A 23,384-nucleotide genomic window follows, 5' to 3' on the forward strand; every position below is an offset into this window, starting at 1 on the left:
TTGTTTTATGATTATTTACTATGTACACAAAGCATCACCAGACTATATCAGCAATAATTCATTCATTTTCCTTCAGCTTATTCATCAGGGGTTGCCACAACGGAATGAACCGCCAACTATTCTAGCATATGTTTTATGCAGCGGATGTCCTTTCTGTCGCAACCCAGTACTGGGAAACACTCATACACACTCATATCCACAAATACATTCATACACTACAGTCAATTTAGTTGATAAAATTTACTTATAGCTCATGTCTTTGGCCATTTAATCATCAGGGGTCGCCACAGTGAAATGAACTGCCAACTTCATTCATTCATTCATTTTCTTTTCGGCTTAGTCCCTTTATTAATCTGGGGTTGCCACAGACGAATGAACCGGCAACTTATCCAGCATATGTTTAACGTAGCGGATGCCGTTCTAGCTGCATCCTAATCCTAATTGCATCCTAATCATAATGAAGTGTGAAACAAACGTAAAGGATTGAAATAAAGTCAATAATAAATAATAAAAACAAACTATTAAGGAATGTCCTGATTCACAGGTGTTCACATATTATCTTCCTACACATGTAAACTGAAGTGAATCTTTTTTAATCATTGTGATTATATGGATTATAGAACAATGATTCTCAGCAGTTGGCCATTTTATTAGTCCTTCTAACAATGCCTAAGAGAGCAACATACAGTGCAATTATCAACTCATATGTAATTATACACACACAGCACTGTGACATGAGCAGTTGATGGTAACAGTGTTTTCAGTGTCTCTAAGCAGCGCTGTTCATTATAAATGCGGCTCAACACAAACTCTGCTTGTGCCATAAACTTTGAGTCGCTTGTAATGTGCCATTGAACATAATAATTAAAACAATTTTGTAATGAAAAAGGTTCATAAATGTCAATAAAGGAGGCATTTTTTAGCAAATCTGAAATCTCCATGCTTTATTTATGGAAGAAAAATGTTTGTATTAATATGATTAAATGTCATATGGACCACTTCAATGTGGTCATTGGCTCATGAATATTTCCTGCTTGTTTTCAAACTATTTCATAACTAACATGAGGCAATTTAATCAAAACTTAATGTTAAAACAGCTATCATTTATCACAGCTATTTATCAATATGTGGCTCTTTTTAGGATTCTCGGAAGCTGTAGAAATTAAAAATGTAAAACAAGAAATACGTTGGGACTAGAGCTGGGCGATATGGCAACAATGCAGTCTCGATTAACTCTTTTCCATACTGAACGATAGCAATATTTATTTCAATATTACTTGGTAATGCTTCCAGATTTTAAAAAGTAACAATGAATGAAGCCACAAAAATTAGAGGGTAAATTAAATAGCATAACCTATTTTTGGTGGCCGATATATCTCTAACATCAACACACTTCTAGATTCTCATTATTGCACATTTTTCAGCCGTACCTAGTTGGAAACATCTGAACTTTTCCGAATGCCACAAGCGCACTGCGATTCATATAAGTAGAACTTACCAATCTGCTTCACACTTTATATGGAACATAAAGTAATGTAATATAATGTCACTTAAGGTCAGAATAACAACACATGCGAACATGAGTGCCGTATAGCAGCAGTGAGGAGACTGTTAATAAAAAAGGATGTAAGGATGTCGCCAGAGTAGCTTTTTGGTTTCTTTTCTTGTGCATCCCACTAGCTCCCCATCTGTAAGATTTTGTAGATAGTGGGTAATATAGTCATTCAACTTCACAATTTGTAATGTTCAGTATGTATTTGAATTAGGATGGTTAGTTCTTTTACCTGAAAGCAGAGATTTGATTATTATAATTGTGTTGTTGACAGAGTTTGAGGTTTACCGCAACATTATTATTTACACCTTAAAGTTTGCCTTGTTTGTTTAACGTTTACCACTGCACACACTTTGTAACAATTTATTTATCAAGTTTAAGAGTCTCAACACATACTGTGAATTCACACCGATAGCGGCGAGAGCGTCAAAGTAGCCAGAAGTCATTCATTTTCAATGGTAGCCGGCTGCGATAAGCGGCGAGGAGCAGTGTGGCACGTCTTCACCAGTGTGGGCATCGAGGAAAGTTGTAATCAAGTCAACTTTATGGTATTGAGCTACGATGCGGTTCGGTGGCAAGCAATCGGAATGTAGAATTCCACTGCTTGAGAGGAGTCCAGAGAACACAGTCACTGTGAACTTTGGTTCCGTCCACAGTTGTTCCCAAGGGTTTGATTAATGCAGTCGTCGGATTTCCAAGAATTTACAATGTTTTCTTACAGAAACATACCTTAAAAAGTTACTGTGAGGTACTGATGTGCATTTATGTTATATATTTTTTTTTTTTATTTAAAAAAAAGCAGGAATCTCATGCGACAATACAAAACAGTATTGCTGCTTCAGAATATTTCAGACATATGGACACATTGGATAATTAACTCCACAGGCAACTTGATCTTCCATTGTTAAATGTATTTGATAAAAAAGTGTGCAACATTTTCACTCAAGAAATCATGTTTTATGCGAGAATGTAACTGATATGACATGCTGCAACGGCCCCTTTACAAGATCAATGTTGCGAATTTAGACGCTCTCGCCGCCGAAGCTGAAGGCAGACAGCGTTGTCGCCAGGGCGGCCAAAGCAACCTTTGACTCTCTCACCACCTTCGATGTGAACGCACAGTTATGTTCATCTTAATGTTAAGAGATGGGATCTTTTGTTTAAAATATTTTTGTTTTTGACTGTTAAACCTATTCTTGTAAATGAAAGTGGTTAAATAACAACAACAAAAAATCCTCATATTCCTAAATACACTGTTAAAAATATTTAATAATTATCGATATCAAAGGATGTGAAACATGATATCGTGATAATTTTTTTTGCATTAATCGCGCAACCATAGTCCAAAGCTTATCATAGATATCGACATAAACTTTAGCATTATTGGATGTAATATCGCTCTTTACATAGTTTTTGTTTACATCCCTTAAGATCTTTAATAAATATAATTATTAAGTACAATACAATTATTATATGGCGAGGCAGTGGCGAAGTAGGTAGTGCTCTTGCCTCACAGCAAGAAGATTGCTGGGTCGCTGGTTCGAACCTTGGCTCAGCATGTTCTCCTTGCCTTCCCGTGGGTTTCCTCCGGGTGCTCTGATTACCCCCACAGACCAAAGACATGCGGTACAGGTGAATTGGGTAAGCTAAATTGTCCGTAGTGTAAGAGTGTGTTTGAATGTGTGTGGATGTTTCCCAGAGATGGGTTGTGGCTGGAAAGGCATCCGCTGCGTAAAAACTTGCTGGATAAGTTGGTGGTTCATTCCGCTGTGGCGACCCCGGATTAATAAAGGGACTAAGCCAACAAGAAAATGAATGAATGAATGACAATTATTAAATTTTCTAGCATTTATGACAAATTCTAAAATATTTAATCATTTCGATGTTGAATTTTGACAAAATTTGGAAATATCCATTTAGAGTTATAATTATTCGTAATGTAATCTTTAAACAGTAATGCATAGCCATCCTAAAACTGCAATTGAAAATTGTTTTTGCCAACAGAATTAAGATTTTGTAGTCAAAAAGAATGAAATCACCAGCAGATGGCAGCACAAAGCACTTTTTTGGAGTACTTAAATTAGTGGTTTAAACCTTCAAACCATAACTCACTAAATATTTAGAAAGAGTATCCTTTGCTCTGTTGAATCTGCCTGTTTTACCAAGTAGCAATACAAAAGTATGATGTTACAGAACTAGGTACATTTGCAGGTTTGTTCAGAATAGCAGTTTCAGTTGCTGCTGCACATTTGTACGTCTCTGATTTCACGTGTTGGAAGAAATCCTAGTTCACCACGTCCTTCTGCTGGCAAAATGAGGGCAATCAGACATCATTGTTTCTGTCTATTCTCATGTTTAGCGTGTGTATGCGTCTGTGTTTTTGTGTTGTTTGTGGGAACTAACCTTGGTGGACGTTATGCAGATCTCAACTTTCCCATGAACTTTGGATCATTATCTCAAGTATAGGAAAAGATGACATGTGCAAATTTCATGACACTGTAAACACAGAAAATAATGAGAACCTGTACTCTGTAATAGATGAGCCAGAGGAAGCTGTGCGCAAAGTAATCAGAGACTCCGAAACTCAATGCAGTATCATTGACCTGGCCACCCAGTCCTCCCAAAATGAAAAATTATCATCATTCACTCTCTTATCACTTGTTCCAAACCTTATGTCCTTCTTTTAAACAAAAAAGAAGGTAATTTGAAGAATGTGTGTTACTGAACAGTTGATGAACACCAATTTTGGTGACCAACACAGCAAAATATCTTCCTTTGTGTTCTACAGAAGAACATAATTCATAGAGATTTGAAACAACTTGAGTGTCAGTGTCAACCGCTTAATGTTACAGGTCTGTTTAGTTTTTTACTTAACCTTAGACTTTTATGTGTTGTAGCTCAATTTGCATACTAGGGCTGCACAATATATCGTTTCAGCATGAAGAACGCAATGTGTGTGTCCGCAATAGTCACATCACAGGATATGCAATGTTGGGGGATTATAGGTGATCAGCACAACAGCTCTGAATACATGAGACTTGTGAAGTCATTGCAAAGTATAACCATAAAAAAATAAATCTTTATCATTTGCATGCATTTTAAAAGTGTTTTAAGAGAATTTAAAGCATTCGGGCACAAAAATGTACAACATTTGTAATTTTAATGAAGAATGATTTTATGGATATTATTAGTTATTAATACAATGAAGACTATACAGTGTTATTTTAACATTTCACTATTCAATTTCTGCCCCCGAATACTGTTTGACTCTCTGGAAATCACTTTATTAGGTACACCTGTCCAACTGCTCGTTAACGCAAACTTCTAATCAACAATCACATGGAAGCAACTCAATGCATTTAGGCATGTAGACATGGTCAAGAAGATCTGTTGCAGTTTAAACTGAGCATTAGAATGGGGAAGAAAAGTGATTTAAGTGAATTTGTTCGTGGCATGGTTGTTGGTGCCAGACGGGGCTGATCTGAGTATTTCAGAAACTGCTGATCTACTGGGATTTGCATGCACAAACGTTTTAGGGTTTACAGAGAATGGCCCAAAAGAGAAAATATCCAGTGAGCCGCATTTCTGTGGACACAAACGCCTTGTGGATGCCAGAGGTCTGAGGAGAATGGCCAGATTGGTTAGAGCTAGAGTAACTCAAAGAATCACTCATTACAACCGCATATGGCCACAGCCATATCAACCTATAACAGGTTACTCACTAGCTAAGCAAGGCTGAGCTTGGACAGTACCTGGATGGGAGACCACATGGGAAAACTAGATTGCTGTTGAAAGTGGTGTTAGAGAGGCCAGCAGGGGGCGCTTAACCTGTGGTCTTTGTGAGTCCTAATGCTCAGGTAAAAGTTATTGTCAGTGGGCGACTTCTTTTGGATAAGACGTTAAACCGAGGTCCTGACTCTCTGTGGTCATGAAAAATCCCATGGCACTTCTCGTAAAGAGCAGGGGTGTTACCCTGGTATCCTGGCCAAAGTCCCTTAATCGGCCCTAGGTATAGAACTACTGATTAAAGTCATTTGTTTTGTCCCAGGTGTGCACAAACGTATCATCTTAGCTTCATTCGATTCTTTTAAACGAATAGACCAGTGGTTCTCAAAGGTCTTTCATCAAGTACCACCTCAGAAAAAAGTTGTCTTTGCAAGTACCATCATAATGAGCAGTATTGAAATACAGTAGCAATACAGTATTAGGTCCAGTAAAGCTGCTAAAACTCTGTACAGTTTAAAAACGAGGCAGATTAGTTCCTATTATTAAGAACATTTAAATTAAAATGTGCTTTTAAAAGTTAAAAAACGGTAGGTTACTGTTCTTAAAGTAAAAACAAGAAAAAACTCCTGCTTTATCAGCACCTGGAAATGTTGCCTGGCCCTCATAAATATAGATTTTATGTCATCATATTCATATCTAAATCATTTTTGATAATTTATTTAAATATATATTTAACATGTACATATGACATATTTGATTCATCCGCGTACCACTAGAAGGAAGTCTGTGTACCACTAGTGATACACGTACCACAGTTTGAGAACCACTGGAATAGACTATTTTGAGGATGTTTTAGGTACCTTTCTGCACTTGGTACATCTCGGGATTATTACTGTTGTGGAGCATCTTTTAATTTAGGTTCTGAAGATGAATGAAGGGCGTTCAGAATGACATAAGAGCAACGACTGTAGAAAACCCAAGACGTGTCACTCATACAGTTTTGAATGGGGAAAATTGTTTAGTTGAGTTTAGTTCCTGTTGTCGTGCTTGTCATGATTTCTGAGTACTAGGTACATTATCATTTGATTCCTGATTATGTGCCACACATGTCTAATTAAGTTTCGTGTTTTGCTGTGCATTTACATAGATATTTTTGTAATGTATTGTCCATTGTTGTTTTTGTATTTTATGCAAAGCTGTCCCAATCTGGGTTTTCTTGTTGATTTAAATAAAAGCTTTGTTGCAGTTAGATCTCTGCCTGAGCTCTCATTTCCTTCTTCTTTCAATGTGACATAAGGGTTATACAAAACACTGTTTTCAACTAAAACAGAAAACCTGTTGGCATTTTTGTGCTTATTTACATGACAAGCTTTGAAGCGCACAGACATTTTTGAAAGCTGGTTTTAAAGTGCCAGTTTTTAAAAACCTTACAATTATGGCCTTGTCTAAATCATTATATATTTTACAATATTATATATTTTTTACATAAACAATTTTTAAAAATAAATTAAGACACTTTTGTTTTAATTTACATTACTTTTACAGTTGAAAGGTCACATCTAGATGTTTAGAGGCTATAAAGGAACACCTGAGAGTTTCTGAATCATACAATAACAAACTAGACACACTGTGGTCCAGTGGACTTCACAGACATGCTCAGGTGAACACCACAAGACTGCAAATCCACAACGAATGTGCCATTTTGGAAAAGTCTGCTGAACGGAGTTTGATTTTATGCAAATGACTAGTTCCAATGGGAGTGAACACAACAGAGCTCATGTCATCTGCCTCCTGATACCGCTGGATACTGTGGTGAATCAGTGACCCCCAGCGAGTGAAAACTGTAGTGCTTTGGGTAATATTCAATTCTCTCAAGGATTTAGATACCAGCCTCCACCAGCTGGGTGTGTCATTTGTTTAATACGAATTAAGTTCATCTACAGGCCTAAGAACTGTATTTAGGCACATTTCAAGTGGGAGTCATACTCTGGAAATCTGAAAACATTCTGCAAGTTATCACATGTTGAAAAACTAGTTTTTGTTTGTGTGAGAAAAGATTTGACTCACAGTTTCAGTAAGGATCAAACATGTTCCTGCTTCCTTGTTGATTTGTTGAGTTAACCATTGTTTGGTTTGGGAGTTTGTGAATTGTGTGTTGCCATCTATACTGCTTTTACTAGCAGTGTCGCCTCCCCAGGATGCCTCTAAAGTCAACACTGTAAAATATTTCACCCATGCTATTGAATCTCATTGAGACAGTGAGACTGAATGAATTGCAGAATGTCATTTGTCCACTTGCATGTTTGACTAGAGCACGAGTCTGAGTCGCTCGTGTTGGCTCTTTTGGGTCACAGCCACAGGATTTGAATCGCATCATAATACCACAACGGTTTCCACGCTGGGACACATGACTAAATGGCCCACCTGAGAATGTGTTTGAAGTCAAGAGCAATTCTATGCACTTAATATCGGTTTAGTGGGATTATTTTTGATTCCGTTCCCATGTTCACATGGGTTTCCTCTGGGTGCTCCGGTTTCCCCCATAAGTCCAAAAACGTGGTATAGATGAATTTAGTATGGATGTTTTCCAGTGATGGGTTGCAGCTGGAAGAGCATCCGCTGTGTAAAACATATGCTGGACAAGTTGGCGGTTTATTCTGCTGTGGCAACCCCAGATTACTAAAAGGACTAAGTTGAAAAGAAAATAAATAAATGAATTTTTTTATTCCTGTATTCAGCTTCAGGACAGAACTCATTCTGTATCTCTGCTATTATCAAGATTATACCTCAGATCATGTGGCTCGTTGAAGACCCCTGTGATTATACTTTGTAAGCAATAAAATTAAATCATAGCAAAAACACATTAGCTGTGTCTGAAAACTTTAAAATGCTATCTTTAAAAGTGACATTCCAAAGTGGGAAGGCATTCGATGCATCCTCTATATCAAGAACACATCTGGGTATTTCATGCGTACTTCGTTCTTGCAGTCAAGAGTTTTGGAGCTGAACTTTGGTGGTTGATGACGACATTACATGAGAACTCAAGGACGCAATATGGGTTAAGAATATATATTAAAAAACAGCCTATGTTTTTGACCAGCGTTTATCACTTTTGATTGCATTTCTATCAAGAAATTATTATTGCAGTAAACAAAGTACAAAGTATGCTGCCTCCTGAGTCACTGCCTGATAAGACAGTGAAGCAACAAGTCAGCTGCCTAAGCTTTCAGATGCAGCCCTTAGGAACAGCATCACAACCACACAGCAACATAGCTAAAACTACATAGATCACTTTAGCAACACTTTAGCAACTTTAGCAATTTAGATAAAAACATCAAATTTACTGTCCTGTCCCATAGACGCTCCATTAGAAAAGCCTAGCGGTAATTCGTTATTTTTTCATTTGAAGCAAAGATGATATAATGCATACATAAATACATACAAATGTTTATACGTTTTTAAAAAAATCTAAATATTAAAAACCTTCACAGATTTAAGATTATGATGACCGTTAAACGAGTCATAACAAGCTTGTGAAAAGAGTGCATTGGGGCATGCAACACAACTCCTTGTTAAATCTCTTCAATTTCAACGCTTCAGTTTCAGTTCTCTCTTGTAAGGCCTTCCAACCAGTACTATTAAATCTCTGCAATTTATTAAGAATGTGAAAACAACGGTGGTATTTAACAAGCAAAAAAGAACACAAGTTACACCTCTTTTCAAGCATTTACACTGGCTTCCAATAGCTGGTCATATCAAATTCAGGGCTCTGACGTTTGCCTACAAAACAACCACTGGCTCCCTTTGTCTGAATGTACTTACGTACCTTCCAGACGCTTCCATTCTGCAAGTGAATGGTGCATTGTGGTGCCATCACAAAAAGGTACAAAATAACAATAGTGATCACTAATCTTGATATTTCATGCACGATTGCTGTTTTTTTTTTTTTTTAAAGCAAATTGGTTAAAACCGGTTTATATTTTAAGCTTAAAAAAAATACTTGAACGGGGTGTTAACTTGCTTTATGACTGGCTGAACAATCTGCAGGGATTTAAAATTAGAAGAAACCACCAAACTATGATCAAAATGCACACTAAGGGCCTTATCATACACCCGGAGCAATAAGGCACAAGACGTGTTTAGCATGATTTGTTGCTATTTTCAGACCAACACATCCCTAATTTTCATGTTTTGCACCACAGTGTTTAAATAGCAAATCTATTTGCGCCACTTTGTGGGTGTGCCACTTTAGAAAAAAGGTGTGTTATGGCACATTGTTGGCGAGTAGCTATTTTAAGGATCTAAAATAAACTGTAGCCACTTTCACACAGTGATACTAGTAAATATGCGGAAAAATTTCAGAACAACTTTACCGGTAAATTCATAAAAACGCTGTTCACACATGCAAGGCTGTTACGATATTTTTCCAGAAAAAGTCCATTTACACATCCATTCCAAAATACCGTTAAATTCTGACATCATTACCCAAAACGGCTGGCTTTGTTTTTCTAAACATTTGATTACATTACAAACTCTGGATGAATCAGTATTGTGAACAACTTTAATGAAAACATATGGAGGAACACTTTCGCATGTCGAGGTGTTCATAATATGTGTGTGTGCTGGTGCTAACCGGCTGCTTTACATGCACACGCGTCAGAGCTTGAAGGTAAACGAACAGTGGTTTATCATACAAATTTTATCGATATTTTTTTATCCAGTTGGCATTAAGAAGGTATAGAAATGTTATCTGACTCACATCTAGCAGGTAAATGTGTCGGGAAAATTTTTTACAGACATTTATTCTCATAACCTGCGTGGACATGAATGTTCTGATTGGCTAAAGTAGACATCTTATGTCAGTGCGTTCTAGATGTGAACTCGCTCTTACCAGCAAATTACCGATAATGTTAAAATTTTCATTCCGGAAAATAGCTGGAACCAATTTACCGGTATTCAGACCTACCGGTATTCAGACATTCAGACCTTTCTGACCAACGGGAAAACTCCCGATCATAGATATATGTATAGATGTTATAAAGTAAAAAAAAAACACTTTAAACACCTTAGCACCACAAAGCAACTGCATGGCAGCAAACTAAAACACGTAAGCAACCATAAAAATACCACTTACATTCGCATGACAACACACTATAGACACTCACACTACCTTAGCAGATGCATAGAAAATATTTATTTTAAAATGTAATAGTGATAATAATATAGGTCTTTTAATAATATGGGTGGTTAAATATGTAGTTCCTTAGGCCTAAAGTACATGAAGTTTAGCCTTTTGTTTTCTAGTTTTGTTTTGCTCTTTTAGCAGGTTCATGTTTGCATTGTTGAGGTGAGCTATGTGCCGGTTTAAATACATGTGCAAACACAGAGTCATGGAGGATGCGTCTGATCATTTGTTTTGTTCTAGTCTTTACTAGCACTCTCTAGTCCTTTTGTGGCTGATGTTTGCGTATGCTGTTACTACGACGACCTTTGAATGAAGTGGTCTGAAGTGACACTCCAGCTCCATTTAACCTCTGAAAACAGAACATGGTTAGGCACAGCCTTGTTTATACTTCTTTAAACTTCCCTCTCCAAATGAGATCAAAATGCGGGTGCGGTGGATTTGTGTGAGTACTGCATGCGACACTAAGCTAGTTTCAGTCCAGTTAGACCTGTCATCCCCTCAAAAATGCATTTCACACGCACTTTAAAACTCGCAGCAGCACCATTTTAGCTCGCTAGTCCACAATGACCACATTCTTAGACCTTGAAAAGAATGTGCTGGAACCAGTATGTGTGCATTAAAACTGTGCTCTGTCAAGACGCCCTATGATGACATTACGTCAGGACAATGTAAGCTTACAAAGCACAACATTGTCATAGGCTATTTGTAACTATGATCAAACATATGGTAAAACAATACTGAACCACCCAGTGATGAACGAAATTCTATGAAACTCTCTGTGTGGGTAGTTGACAAAGATATTTAAAGCATCCAGCAGGTCCATAACATTTTGGAAACTTTAAAAAATATATATTTAATCAAAATGTTAAATCAACATATTAGATTTCAAACCAAATATCAATTGTAAATGAAGTAACTTTTCTTAGAGCTACTATTATATTTATATTTGTAGCAGACAAAGAGATACACACAGCAATGTTTTAAAATAAATAATTATGAAAACGATTTAACAAAAAGTGACTATTCAGCAGGCACACAATATCATAAGACGTTAATATTAGGTTAGATTTAGGTCGTGACGTCAGGTGACCAAAATTTAATGTTTAGCCAGCATCTAAAGACAATGTTATTTTGACGTCCAATAACGATGTCAAATTACATATATAGATTGATATTTGGTTGATTTTAGATTGCGCTGGAAAGTGACCAAAGTCCAACATCTGATAGATGTCATAGTGGTAATGTTCACACAACGTCAAGGTGTAACATGATTAGATGTTAATATTTGGATGATTTTAGGTTGATTTTAGGTTGAACGTTGGACACTGTAATGGCCAGGCATTGGGTGCTGTTCTCAATCCGATCTTAATTTGGAATTTTTATTTCCGAACAAAATCCAACATCCAACATCCCTTGAGTACATTTTTAGTGCTGTATCAGTACTTTTTCTCCACTTCTTTCCTTCCAGTCACAATTTTTTGGGGGATTAAAAAAATCAGTCCTGTGATTCCTCTCCAATCAAATTGTACATAGAAGAGGTGATTCGCATAATAATGAACTACCGCAAGATAATGGGCAATTTATTATTGCAACAAACTGTTTGTAAGCATTAAAAGTGTCCAAGAAGATGTACAAATCTTTACACGCATTGACCCAGAGTCTGTTTATGCATGTCACTGATAAGAAACTGACAGACGTTTACTGGATGATGACCGAAATTGATGTTGTACCCCCAATGTCGTGGGGACGTTGCATTTTGTTTGAAAATGAAAATCGTGTTGACGTCAAAAACCAACATCTGGCCAACGTCAGTGTCCAACGGTGTCATTCATTGTCGGTGTACTCTTTTAAATCTGTAAGCATTATAAACTTGTATCGAAACATATTTCATTATTTTACAATATGGAAAATAATTAGAGACAGCATTTTTGCCATTATGCCTATCCCTACTCTGAAAGAGCTCCAACATTTCTCTGTGGAGAGAGAAAAACCTTTAGAAGAACAACCTTCTCTGCAGCTCTTTACCAATCCGACCAGAACCACTCCTCAGTGGTCCACATGAAGTTTCCCAAAAGCCACCTGAAGTACTCTCAATAAAATGATCTGGTTTGATAAACCAAAGATAAAACTCTATGTCTGGAGAAATTTAGAGATTGTTAATCACCAAGACAATAACATCCCTACAGTGAAGCATGATGGTGGCAGCATCAAGCTATGGTTTAGGTTATGGGAAAGCACTGGAAAACACCCATACATTATCTCATTCCACACACACATACATACACTACAGCCAATTTGGTTTACCCAGTTCACCTATACTGCATGACTTTGGACTGTGGGGGTAACCTAAGCACTTGGAGGAAACCCATGTGAATATGGAGAGAACAGTGCATAACTTAATAGTTTTTATAATGTCCTGTTTTTGTATTTTAAATTGATTCAATTATTCATTCATTTTTCTTCGGCTTATTCCCTTTATTGATTAGGCGTTGCCACAGTGGAAAGAACCACCAACTTATCCAGCATATGTTTTACACAGCGGATGCCATTTCAGTTGCAACTCAGTACTGTAAAACATCCATATACATTTATTCACATACATACACTACGGCCAATGGGGTATATTCCAAAGCATGCTAATAGGACTTTTAATTTGCCATTAACCTGGGTTAAGCGCTTCCGGCGAATTGAATGCCAATGCAAAATCCGGTGCGTTTAAGGTCTGTTTTCTTTAAAATCAGCGATCTCCACTTGCTGAGTGATATCCGATTTAAAGTGGGTCTCAGATTGTACAAGAAGCACTACATTAAATTACATTTCCCCTGCCATATCTTTATAATATGAGCATTTATTTTACCCCAGTATATCCAATGGAGCTTCTGCGTTAGCCTGCCGATTCTGATGGGCGCGTGCGAGTAAACAGCTTTTTGTCTCGTTTTACGCTTGAGCAACTAAATAAATGCTAAAGTTTATTTAACTGAATGTATTTTAATGACATTACAACATCGATGCTGTATAAGGAACCAAATAAAATGGGAAAAAGTTCACAATAACAGGTCACCGGAAGTTTATCAGCATGGGAACAGCACTAGCTCGGCATATACCCTATTTGGGAGAAACTGGAGCATCTGGAGGACCCAATTTTAAAAGTTTGCATTTTCAAGTTGCTAAAATGCTGTTGTCATGTTGCACAGTATATCTTTTTCTACAAGTCTATATTAAACTTAATAGCAACTGTTCGGACATGTTGTTAATTCAATGACAGTAAAAAAAACGTGACTTCAGAATTATTTGTGTCAATGAAAACATTAATTATTTAAAGTACACGCTTATACTTTAAGTTGTCCTGCAAACATTAACATTTTGCAAATTTAGGAATAAATTTTTAAAAAGTACACTAATAAATCTGAACAATACAGCATTTGAAGTAATATATAGATAAATTACTTAGTTAATAAATTATGCAGTTAATATTTAGTTGCACAATGTTGGTGTTTCGTAACATCTAAACATCTAGCCCAACGTTTAACCCCCAACCTGGAGGACCAGGACATACACGCATACGCTACGAACAATTTAGCTTACCCATGTCACCTTCTGACTTGTGGGGGAAACCAGAACACGAAGAAACCTACACGTCTACTGGGTCTACACAGAAATGCCAAATGAAATCTTCCAAAGGATGCAGACTTCAAAGGTGAGTCCTTCCACACAGGTTAAACTGAGCATTTTGAAATGAGACGATCTAGCCTCTAACATCTGCTGTTAATAAGCAGTAATAAAATTTGTAATGACTTTTTTTAAAAGTGATTTTAAAACTTATTTTAAGCAGGCAAAACCAGATTTACAGAAGCTAGAAATATATTTCCTTTGATCCATACATGTACACATAGACATATAAACTCTCTATAAAATCAGTCTTTAGTAAAACATACTGGTTTTGTTTTTTAACATGTGTTTAGATATCCAAGTAAAATAAACCTAATTCATACATGTTATCCAGAGTTTTCTTTTAAAAACTTCCTGCCATTATCAGCACGCAATGAATCTTGGGACATGCAAGACTGCGAAGGATTCACTGGTTGTTATCTTCATTACCTGGGAAACGAAGGATGCATTTGGAGGCTGCGTTTGAAAGAGTCTTTGAACTTTTTTTATGACGCAGGGCACTTCGAATGCATCCTTCAGAGGACGCAGCCTCTGAAATTAAACTCAGCTTATAACTCTTAAGATTTTAACGCTATTGTTTCTTTTCAAAATAGGGGGCCCCAATAAAAAATGTAACATTCTGTCCGTACTGCACATGTGAGAGGTGTGAGCACTTCTACAAAGACACTGCCAGCCATTGTTGGAAAAATGTAGCAAATGATAGGTGTTACTGGAGGTTTTCAGAGACTCTTGTGTGTACATATTGTGGTGTTCTTAACGTTACTCTTCACGATGAGCTGCGAGTGATGCTGTTGGTCTCTCCCCTGCCTCAGAGCACTCAAAGGTGGCACAGTGCCACACAGCCATCTCTCACACATGCAGCTTTGAGAGCAGATTACTCCTCAGCATATCGACGGCATACGTTTTAGAACCATGAGCGTAAGGTATTTCCCTGGTACAGTCAAACCGATCTGCTTTTGCTATGTTTAAATTTAATCATTTAAATCAGGGGTGTCAAACTCAGTTCCAAAAGGGCCGCAGCTCTGCACAGTTTAGTTCCAAGCCTAATTAAACACACCTGATCAAACAAATTGAGTCCTTCAGGCTTGTTTGAAACCTACAGATAAGTGTGTTGGAGCAGGGTTGGAACTAAACTGTGCAGGGCTTCGGCCCTTCAGGAATTGAGTTTGACACCCCTGATTTAAATGGACCATATATATATTTGAATTTAGAACTATTAGCTCCCCTTTGATTTTTTTTTTGTATTTACCAAATGATGCTTAACAGAGCAAGGAAATTTTCACAGTATGTCTGATAATATTTTTTTCCTCTGGGAAAAAGTCTTATCTGTTTTATTTTAGCTAGAATAAAAGCAATTTTTATATTTTTTACAATTTAATTTCCAAGTGATGAGTTGCAGCTGGAAGGGCATTCGCTGCGTAAAACTTATTCTGGATAAGTTGGTGGTACATTCCGCTGTGGCGACACTAGATTGATAAAGGGACTAAGCCGAAAATAAAATAAATGAATAAACCATTTTAAGGACAAAATTATTAGCCCCTTTAAGCTTTTTTTTTTTTTTTTGAGTCTATAGAACAAACTATCGTTTTATAATAACTTGCCAAATTACCCTAACCTGCCTAGTTAACCTAATTAACCTAGTTAAGCCTTTAAATGTCACTTTAAGCTGTATAGAAGTGTCTTGAAAAATATGTAGTCAAATATTATTTACTATCATCATGGCAAAGATAAAATAAATCAGTTATTAGAAATGAGTTATTAAAACTATTGTGTTTAGAAATGTGTTGAAAAAAAATTTTCTCCGTCAAACAGAAATTGGGGGAAAAAATAAACAGGGAGGCCAATAATTCAGGGGGGCTATATATATATATATATATATATATATATATATATATATATATATATATATATATATATATATAATTTATATATATAATTTATATATATAATTTATATATATAATTTATATATATAATTTATACATATATAAATGTATATATACATAATTAATTTGAGCTCATAAAACTGCTAAATCCTTCAGCATTTAACAATTGCAGCATTAAAACTCTAAGCTCCACTTTTAAATCTTAAACTGCACAACAAATGCCAGTTCAGTTAACGTTTAACAGAGTTAAAACAAGGCTGCGGGCAAGTGGTGTACTCTGGTGCCAAACAATGTAATGTTTGCAGAATGGATAACCATCTTACATAACAGCATCCACAGACTTATTAAAATACCAGCTTTAGAACTTACGTAGCTTCCTTTTATTTTTTTTCATTCTGTGAAAAGTATATTTCATTGTTTCCCTTCCAAAAACACATCGTCTTACTATAATAATAGTCAATTGAATATTAACATTCCTGAACTGACTCTCACAATCAGCCTCCTCCCCCAGCAAACACACACACACACACACACACACACACACACACACACACACACACACACACACACACACATACACCTATAGGTGGTTTCAGCTGAACTTGAATGGCCAAGGGTGGGGTTTCATACTGCCATGTTTAAACAAGACTCACGGTCAGCTGGAGCCTCCTCCTCTTTTTCCTCCAACCTGATGGCTCAGTTCTGTCTCACCTTATTTCGGAAACACGGAAGAAAAGAAGTCACTGAAGGCACAGCGTGCAGTCTTGAAAACTGATTCCCACCAAACAATAGCCAAGGCCTCTACCGGTGAGTACTTTATCTGTTTATCAGAGGTCACAGGCAAGTTATGTGGTTGGAATTGTTCATAAAATGAGTCATGTTGTGATTTGAATTATACAAAGAGAGTTATATTTACATCTAGGAAATATTTAGTTAAAAAAAATAGCTATACAATCTAATGCCCTTTGTATAACAGAATACATAGAGCACATGATGTAATTTAAAGCTAATGAAACAGTACATTTAACAAAGCAATGCAAATGTAACATTAGCTTAGCTTGTTACATTTTGCATACATACTGGCTTAACGTTAATTCAAAAACTCGCAATCTTGTTTTGGATTCAACAAGCTTATTCAAACTATAAAGAATTCGTAAGTGTGATCATTTATACAATAGTTAAAAAAACAAGAAGATAATATGCATTTACGTGCATTTTACTCACAATTTTGCCTGCTATTGCTGCTCCATCAACGAAACAGCTGTCGAGATCCTAGCAAACGCCAACTGTCAAGGTTGAATCATTGAGAATCGGTTCAGTGAATGGTTCCTTCATTAAGTCTCATCCTGGAAGAAATTGTTCTATTTAAAAAAGCTTACTAAAATACGACCAAAATATTTTTTTTTACATCTTATAATAAAAAATAAAGTTTAATATAATTTCTGTTTAAAACTGTGGCCGAATGACTCATTGACTTGGAATGAATCAGTTGTGTGAATGATTCAATAAGTCACTCATGAAGAGAGAAAACGTATCGCCACCTGGGGTATGGATGAACACTTGCAGAAATTTCCCCGGAATGAGTAATTATGAGCATCGCATTTCCTTCTAGTCTAAACGGGTTGTATAACTTGTTAACTTTACAGATAGAGAATGATCAAACAAATTTCTGAGAGATTGTTTAACACAGTGTTGTTTTCCAGGACTTATTAAGAGCTTCTATATGAAGAGTTCAGATGCAAAAACCTCTAAATGCCATCTGAAATTTCCATCAAAAATGAACATTTTTCTTAGCCTCCTTGGTTTATGTTAAGATATTTTACTTTAAAGACCAGAAAAGTGACTTTGCCATAAAAGTGATATTATTAAACATACACACAGGAGGCTAATAAAATTATGCATTTTAGAGGAAAATTTTAGATGGAATTTAGAGGTTTTTGCATCTAAACTCTTCATATTGTCTCATTAGGATAATAAAAATGTGTATGTTATTAGAAAACGTTTTTTTTCCATATCCTGTTAATCCTAAATGTAAAGAAATGCACTTTAAAAATATGAATCAAATTCATTCTGCAAAAGAATTTCTAAGGTTAAAATTCAATTTCCGTTATCTCAAATGTATGCCAGTTTTGTAATTTAGGTATTGGACCAATTGAACACTTGTTTTTCTAGTGTTGTTTGGTACAAACATTTTGCGACTAAGTATTAGTTTGGATACAACAGAAAATATATATAGACTTATCTTCTCATGGGAAGTTATTAACAATATATCTTTTATAATGAATAATTTATTGTTATTATTAAAATTTTGTATTCATAAATGTTAATTTTTCAAAATTCCCCAAAGACTAGTGGTGATTAAAGAAGAATTTGTGATATATTTGAAGACATTAAAAGAGATGAAAAGCCAAAAAGCAAGAACTTTATATTCATCATTAGAGAATTTTGTTTTCATATTTTAAGAACTGCTACATATTTTTCTTTATCATTTATTTTAGTTAATTTTTGTTATTTGACTTATTTATGTGTTCTATTATTATTAATAATGAAGAAAAAATTGTGAATGTATGTAAATTGATTCTCATGTTTTTTTTTAATTCTAAAAAGTATTAATGACTTTCTGTTACTGTTCAAGCATTGTTAAAAACAACTTCAGATTGCTTTTGTATATGCTTCATATTGTGCTCTTACTCGATAGATTTTTAAGAAACCACACTGAAAAAAAATATTCACTGAATTTACTAATTCTTTTAAGATAAATGAATGCAAATAGTTCATATAGATTTAAACAAACATCTTCTACTTAGTTATGTTTAACTTTAATTTATTTGTTTAAATTCAATCCATATAAATGTAGCAAAAATGAGCAGAATCCAGGTCCAGTAAGATATGAAGACTGTTATCAAACTTTCCATTCTTGAAATTTTGATAGCAAAAGCAAATAAAACTGCAACAAACACTATCTAAAAGCAGATGTGTAACAGAGATTTTGATTTTAAAATGGATTTGACAATTATATGTGGAAAAAATGTAATACTTCTTTTGTGTAAAGGCAAATATGGCAATGACCAAATGAAAAAATACAATTGGAATCAAAATAAACACTTAATTTTTAAACCAATCAGAATTCGGCTCAAACATTTAATGTGGCAGAAGATGGATACAACCGGATATAATAATTGAAAAATGTAATACTTTATCCAAGATGTCTTGTTAAGTAACTTCTTTATTTGTGTACCTCAGGAACATTCAAGAAGAACCTGATATTTGGAAGCCGTTATGTTTCGAAAATTCTAACAGACTTAAACAGAAACCAAGGCTCTCGATTGTTCAATTTTTGGCTCGCATCCCCAGCCTGACACCATGAATATCTCACTTGAGAACCCCTACGGTGATGTCACCATCCCTCGTGCCAAGCTGCGGGATCAGCCTGACTCCAGCACCATCATCATCAACCCGATGGCGTTAGAGAGCACCTACAAAAACCACAACTCTTCCTTAAACCCCTATAGCAGCTTCAAAACCCCAGGGGAGAGCAACGCCTCTAATGTGCCAGTTTATGGAGAGGCCAGAAATGGCCAGAACCCCTCTTCATACAACAACCAGCCAGGTTACACCGTGAAGGAGAGCGAGGAGCAGGTGGGACGCTGTTATGCCTGCTGCTACCGCTGCCGGAGAAGGAAGTGAGAGCAGATTTCCCAGTGGGTTTTGCTATTGATTTTGGAACAATTCTAAAGTGACTGGATTATGTAATCCTGGAGTTACGTGGTTTGAACAAAAAACAAGAGCTGACTGCACTGAAACCTATTTTAATAATAAATATTTACTTTTGGATCACCATGTCAAATATTTGCTTTGTTAAATTGGCACAGTTGGATCTTATCGAGACACTTTGAAGCAGATTTACCTTTGTGCGCCTCATACAATGGCGTACTTCGATATTCCCCTGCATTGTTCTTGCACAGTTACTTAAATGTCTTGATTTCAATCGATTGTTAATGGAGTGTTTCTATAAAATAACGCCCAACAGGGTTTTAAGTGAGGCGAGTTCTCTTGTCAAAATGTCCCGCCGGGATCGCCTGAGTTTTGATTCGGTTTTTGGAGCCACACCCTGACGTTCCATCAGACGCAGGTCAGTGAAACTCGAGGAAGAGCCCTCAATCTTGCTCAGAAGGATAAACAATGGGACAGTGTCAACTCGTCCTTGAGAATGAGTGTTGTGCCATCTGAGTTTCTATTGAACAAGCTTTTCTGGTTGCTGTAGACATTCCGCTGACACCTACCTCTTGTCTTGGATTGTTTAAGAGACTGCTGAGTGGAACATTAAACATGTATAGTACTAATATTATTTTATGGATGAGCAATATTATGGTAGTTACATTTAAAACAATGGGGCAAGGACACTTGTGAGCCTGACTTTTGAAAGTATGCACATGTTTGTTTGGATTTCTGTATATGTTACTTGGCACAATGGTCAATCTATTTTTTGATATATAAAATCACTTCCAACACTATAAACGTAAACATAAAAGTCCTTCAGTTCATTTTACTAGGCATTTTCAGCAAGGTGACTCTTTTTCAGCAAATTCTTTGTAGCTGAGTGGAGGCTGTGAATTAGCGGTTCAACCGGTTTGGGACGTGGTGCCCTGAGAGCAGGTTCCTAGAATTACAGATCAAGACACGTGGAGTTTAGATCAGCTGCTTTACAGGTGTACAGGGACTTTGTTACTTGGAATCTGCAGGATGGTACAAAGTCAACATTTAAAATAGATTGCAGAATTCTGGTAAAAATCTGCAGATTTGTGCAGAATTATTTTGGGAGTATCATAACTAATGCCTTATAGGAGATAAAAAGTAATACTTTTTAAACTTGTATTTAATGTTTACAATGCAAATCCAGCTAGATCCTCTTAATTTAGTAAACAAAGCAATTCTTTCATATAATATATTTACTAAAAGACATAAAATATGGCTGTACAAACTGCATTGTAAATAAATCATAAATATTTTCATATTAGACAATATTACTGAAATTTATTTAAAAACTGAATAATTATGAATTTACACAAGTAAATAAACAATCAATGATGGGCTAAAAATCTGCGCAAATTCCGTGTGGGCCTAGTAATAAGCTTATTTAATACACTGTAAAACCCAATAAGTTCAGGTAGCTCAAACCATTTGAGGAATTCTATTGCAACTAACCATTTCGGTTTAAAAACGAATCCTAATGAGTACTGTGAACTTACTCCATTTGAGTAAATGAAGCAATTTGAGCACAGTAAAACCCAATAAATGAAGAGAACTCAAACCAGCTGAGTACTGTAAAACCAGATAAGTTAAGGGAACTCAAACCATTTGAGGAAACTAATTACTACAAACCATTTGAGTTAAACTAATTTATATGAGTACTGTGAACTTACTCCATTTAAGTTGAAGTAATGAGGTATTTAATTACCTCATTACCTTCAACATTGACTTTAAAACTCTTTTCAGTTGAGTATAATTAACTTTCAATAAATTTTAAGTTAACTACACTCATTTAATTTGATAAAGTTGACTGTTGGGTTTTACAGTATACTGTGTATAGGCATGGGGCGATAACCATTGTCAAGGTATACCACAGTTTGGAAAATTCAAGGTTTTAAAACTGCCAACTACAGTACCTCCAGCAGAAAACATATCCAAAGTTGTCATTTTAAATTGTAAAGACATTTGTGTTTTTGAAACTAATGAAGACAGCAGAAGTCAATGATATATCTGAATTATTTAGCCTGACATGTTTACTGCTCCAAAATATCTTAAATGTTTCTCAAAATAAAATATGTTGGATTTAAAGGGCAAAAAGTTTTCGTTTTTTTACCCAGACATTTAATAAAGAACATATTTTAGAGCAGTGATCACTACTGTGAAACTAAAACAAAAATATTTTAAGGTTATCCAAGGTTATCATGCTGTCTGAATCATGTACCGGCCCATGCTTGGTTCATACAGATTGAGGGTTGTTGACATATAACTTTGTCCATTTGAAACCAGTGTTGGGTAAAAGTACTTTTAAAGTAAAATATTACAATTTTAGGACTCTTACTCTTAAAAATAAAAATGCAAAATGAACATAAAACATTTTCACATCACTGTCCGTAAAAGTAAAAATGATATTATATTAATTTTTAGAGTAACTGTCAGAACATAACCAAAAATTAAAGGTTTTTGACAGAAGTTTCATCTCACTTCACTAAAGGGTGGATTAAAAAAATCCAAAATACATTAAGAACTGTAATGTTGTGAAATATGAATTAAATTTGAAAAAAGCTGATGTTTATGATAAGATATATTTAAATGTGAAATTGATTACTGGAATTACTCTAGTCCAGTCTTTTCCAACCCTGTTCCTTGAGACACATCAACAGTACATATTTTGTTCATTTCATCTCAGGTTTCAGAGTCTCTTCTAATGTTCTGATGAGTTGATTCAGGTCTGTTTGATTGGGAAGAGGTTGAAAAAGTGCACTGTTTGGTGTACATTCAGGAACAGGGTTGCTCTAGTCTTCAGTGTCACAAGATCCTTCTCTTTGGTCTCACTCATAAAACCCTCCGTAAGCTTCAGTTGGTCCAGAACTCACTATCATCAACCCCTTCTTCCCATCACATCTCCCCCTGTCCTGCAGCAGCTTTACTGGTTACCAATTCGTTTTCAAAATGATTTTGAAATGTTGATGTTAACATTCAAAGCCATCAACAATCCCGCCCCTCCATATTTGGCAGCCGTCATCCACATTGCTGCTTCCTCTCGCACCCTGAGATCTTCCTCCACTTGTCTGTTCCCTCTGCTCGTCTATCGTCCATGGGGAGTAGAGCATTCAGCCGCTCTGCTCCCCGACTTTGGAACTCACCTGCCATCAGAAACATTGACTCGCTCACATTATTCAAATCAAAACTCAAAACCCATGTATTTAAAATGACTTTTAATATTTAATTGTACCTGCAATATTGCTGTGCATATTTTTATAATATTTCTCTTGTTGTTTTATTGCTCTTGTTTTATTGTATGATGTCCTTGAGTTGCCAGAAAGGCGCCTTTAAATAAAATGCATTATTATTATTATTATTATTATGTTTTCCAGAGATGGGTTGTGGCTGGAAGGGCATCCGCTATGTAAAATGTGCTGGATAAGTTGGAGGTTCATTCCGCTGTGGCGACCCTGAATTAATAAAGGGACAAAGCCGACAAGAAAATGAATGAATTATGATGATGTGATGATTAGCTATTAGCAATCGTGATTTCACAAAAAAAGTGAAATAGAGTTAAATATTTTTATTAAAACCAAACTGCGTTTTACTTTTCTATTAATGAAAGTTACTATAAA

At 35.8% G+C, this 23,384-nt stretch overlaps 2 protein-coding genes across 12 annotated transcripts in view; one reads left to right on the forward strand and one right to left on the reverse strand.

Annotated features, from left to right (window-relative positions):
• rnf224 (ring finger protein 224) overlaps positions 1–17,325 on the reverse strand; it is a 27,035-nt gene extending 9,710 nt beyond the window's left edge. For 3 of the 11 annotated variants that reach the window (XM_087252931.2, XM_087252927.2, XM_087252929.2), the window contains exons 1-2: positions 17,242–17,325; positions 16,671–16,728 (exon numbers count right to left, since the gene is read on the reverse strand). The gene's annotated coding sequence lies outside the window, so the exon portion shown is untranslated. Of the gene's footprint in view, positions 1–16,597; positions 16,838–17,241 lie in introns of all 11 variants that reach the window. The other 8 variants (XM_087252930.2, XM_087252926.2, XM_087252923.2 and 5 more) reach the window with 5 other exon arrangements.
• Positions 16,760–23,119, forward strand: si:ch211-202f5.3. The gene is made up of 2 exons (XM_087254276.1): positions 16,760–16,824; positions 19,261–23,119. Exon 2 carries the CDS (start codon positions 19,381–19,383, stop codon positions 19,702–19,704), a length of 324 nt encoding a protein of 107 aa, XP_087110402.1. The 5' UTR covers positions 16,760–16,824; positions 19,261–19,380; the 3' UTR covers positions 19,705–23,119.
• The last annotated feature ends 265 nt before the right edge of the window (positions 23,120–23,384 follow it).

The sequence above is a fragment of the Danio rerio genome, chromosome 5 (assembly GCF_052040795.2).
Source record: "Danio rerio strain M-AB ecotype USA chromosome 5, GRCz13ab, whole genome shotgun sequence".
Lineage (NCBI taxonomy): Eukaryota > Metazoa > Chordata > Actinopteri > Cypriniformes > Danionidae > Danio > Danio rerio.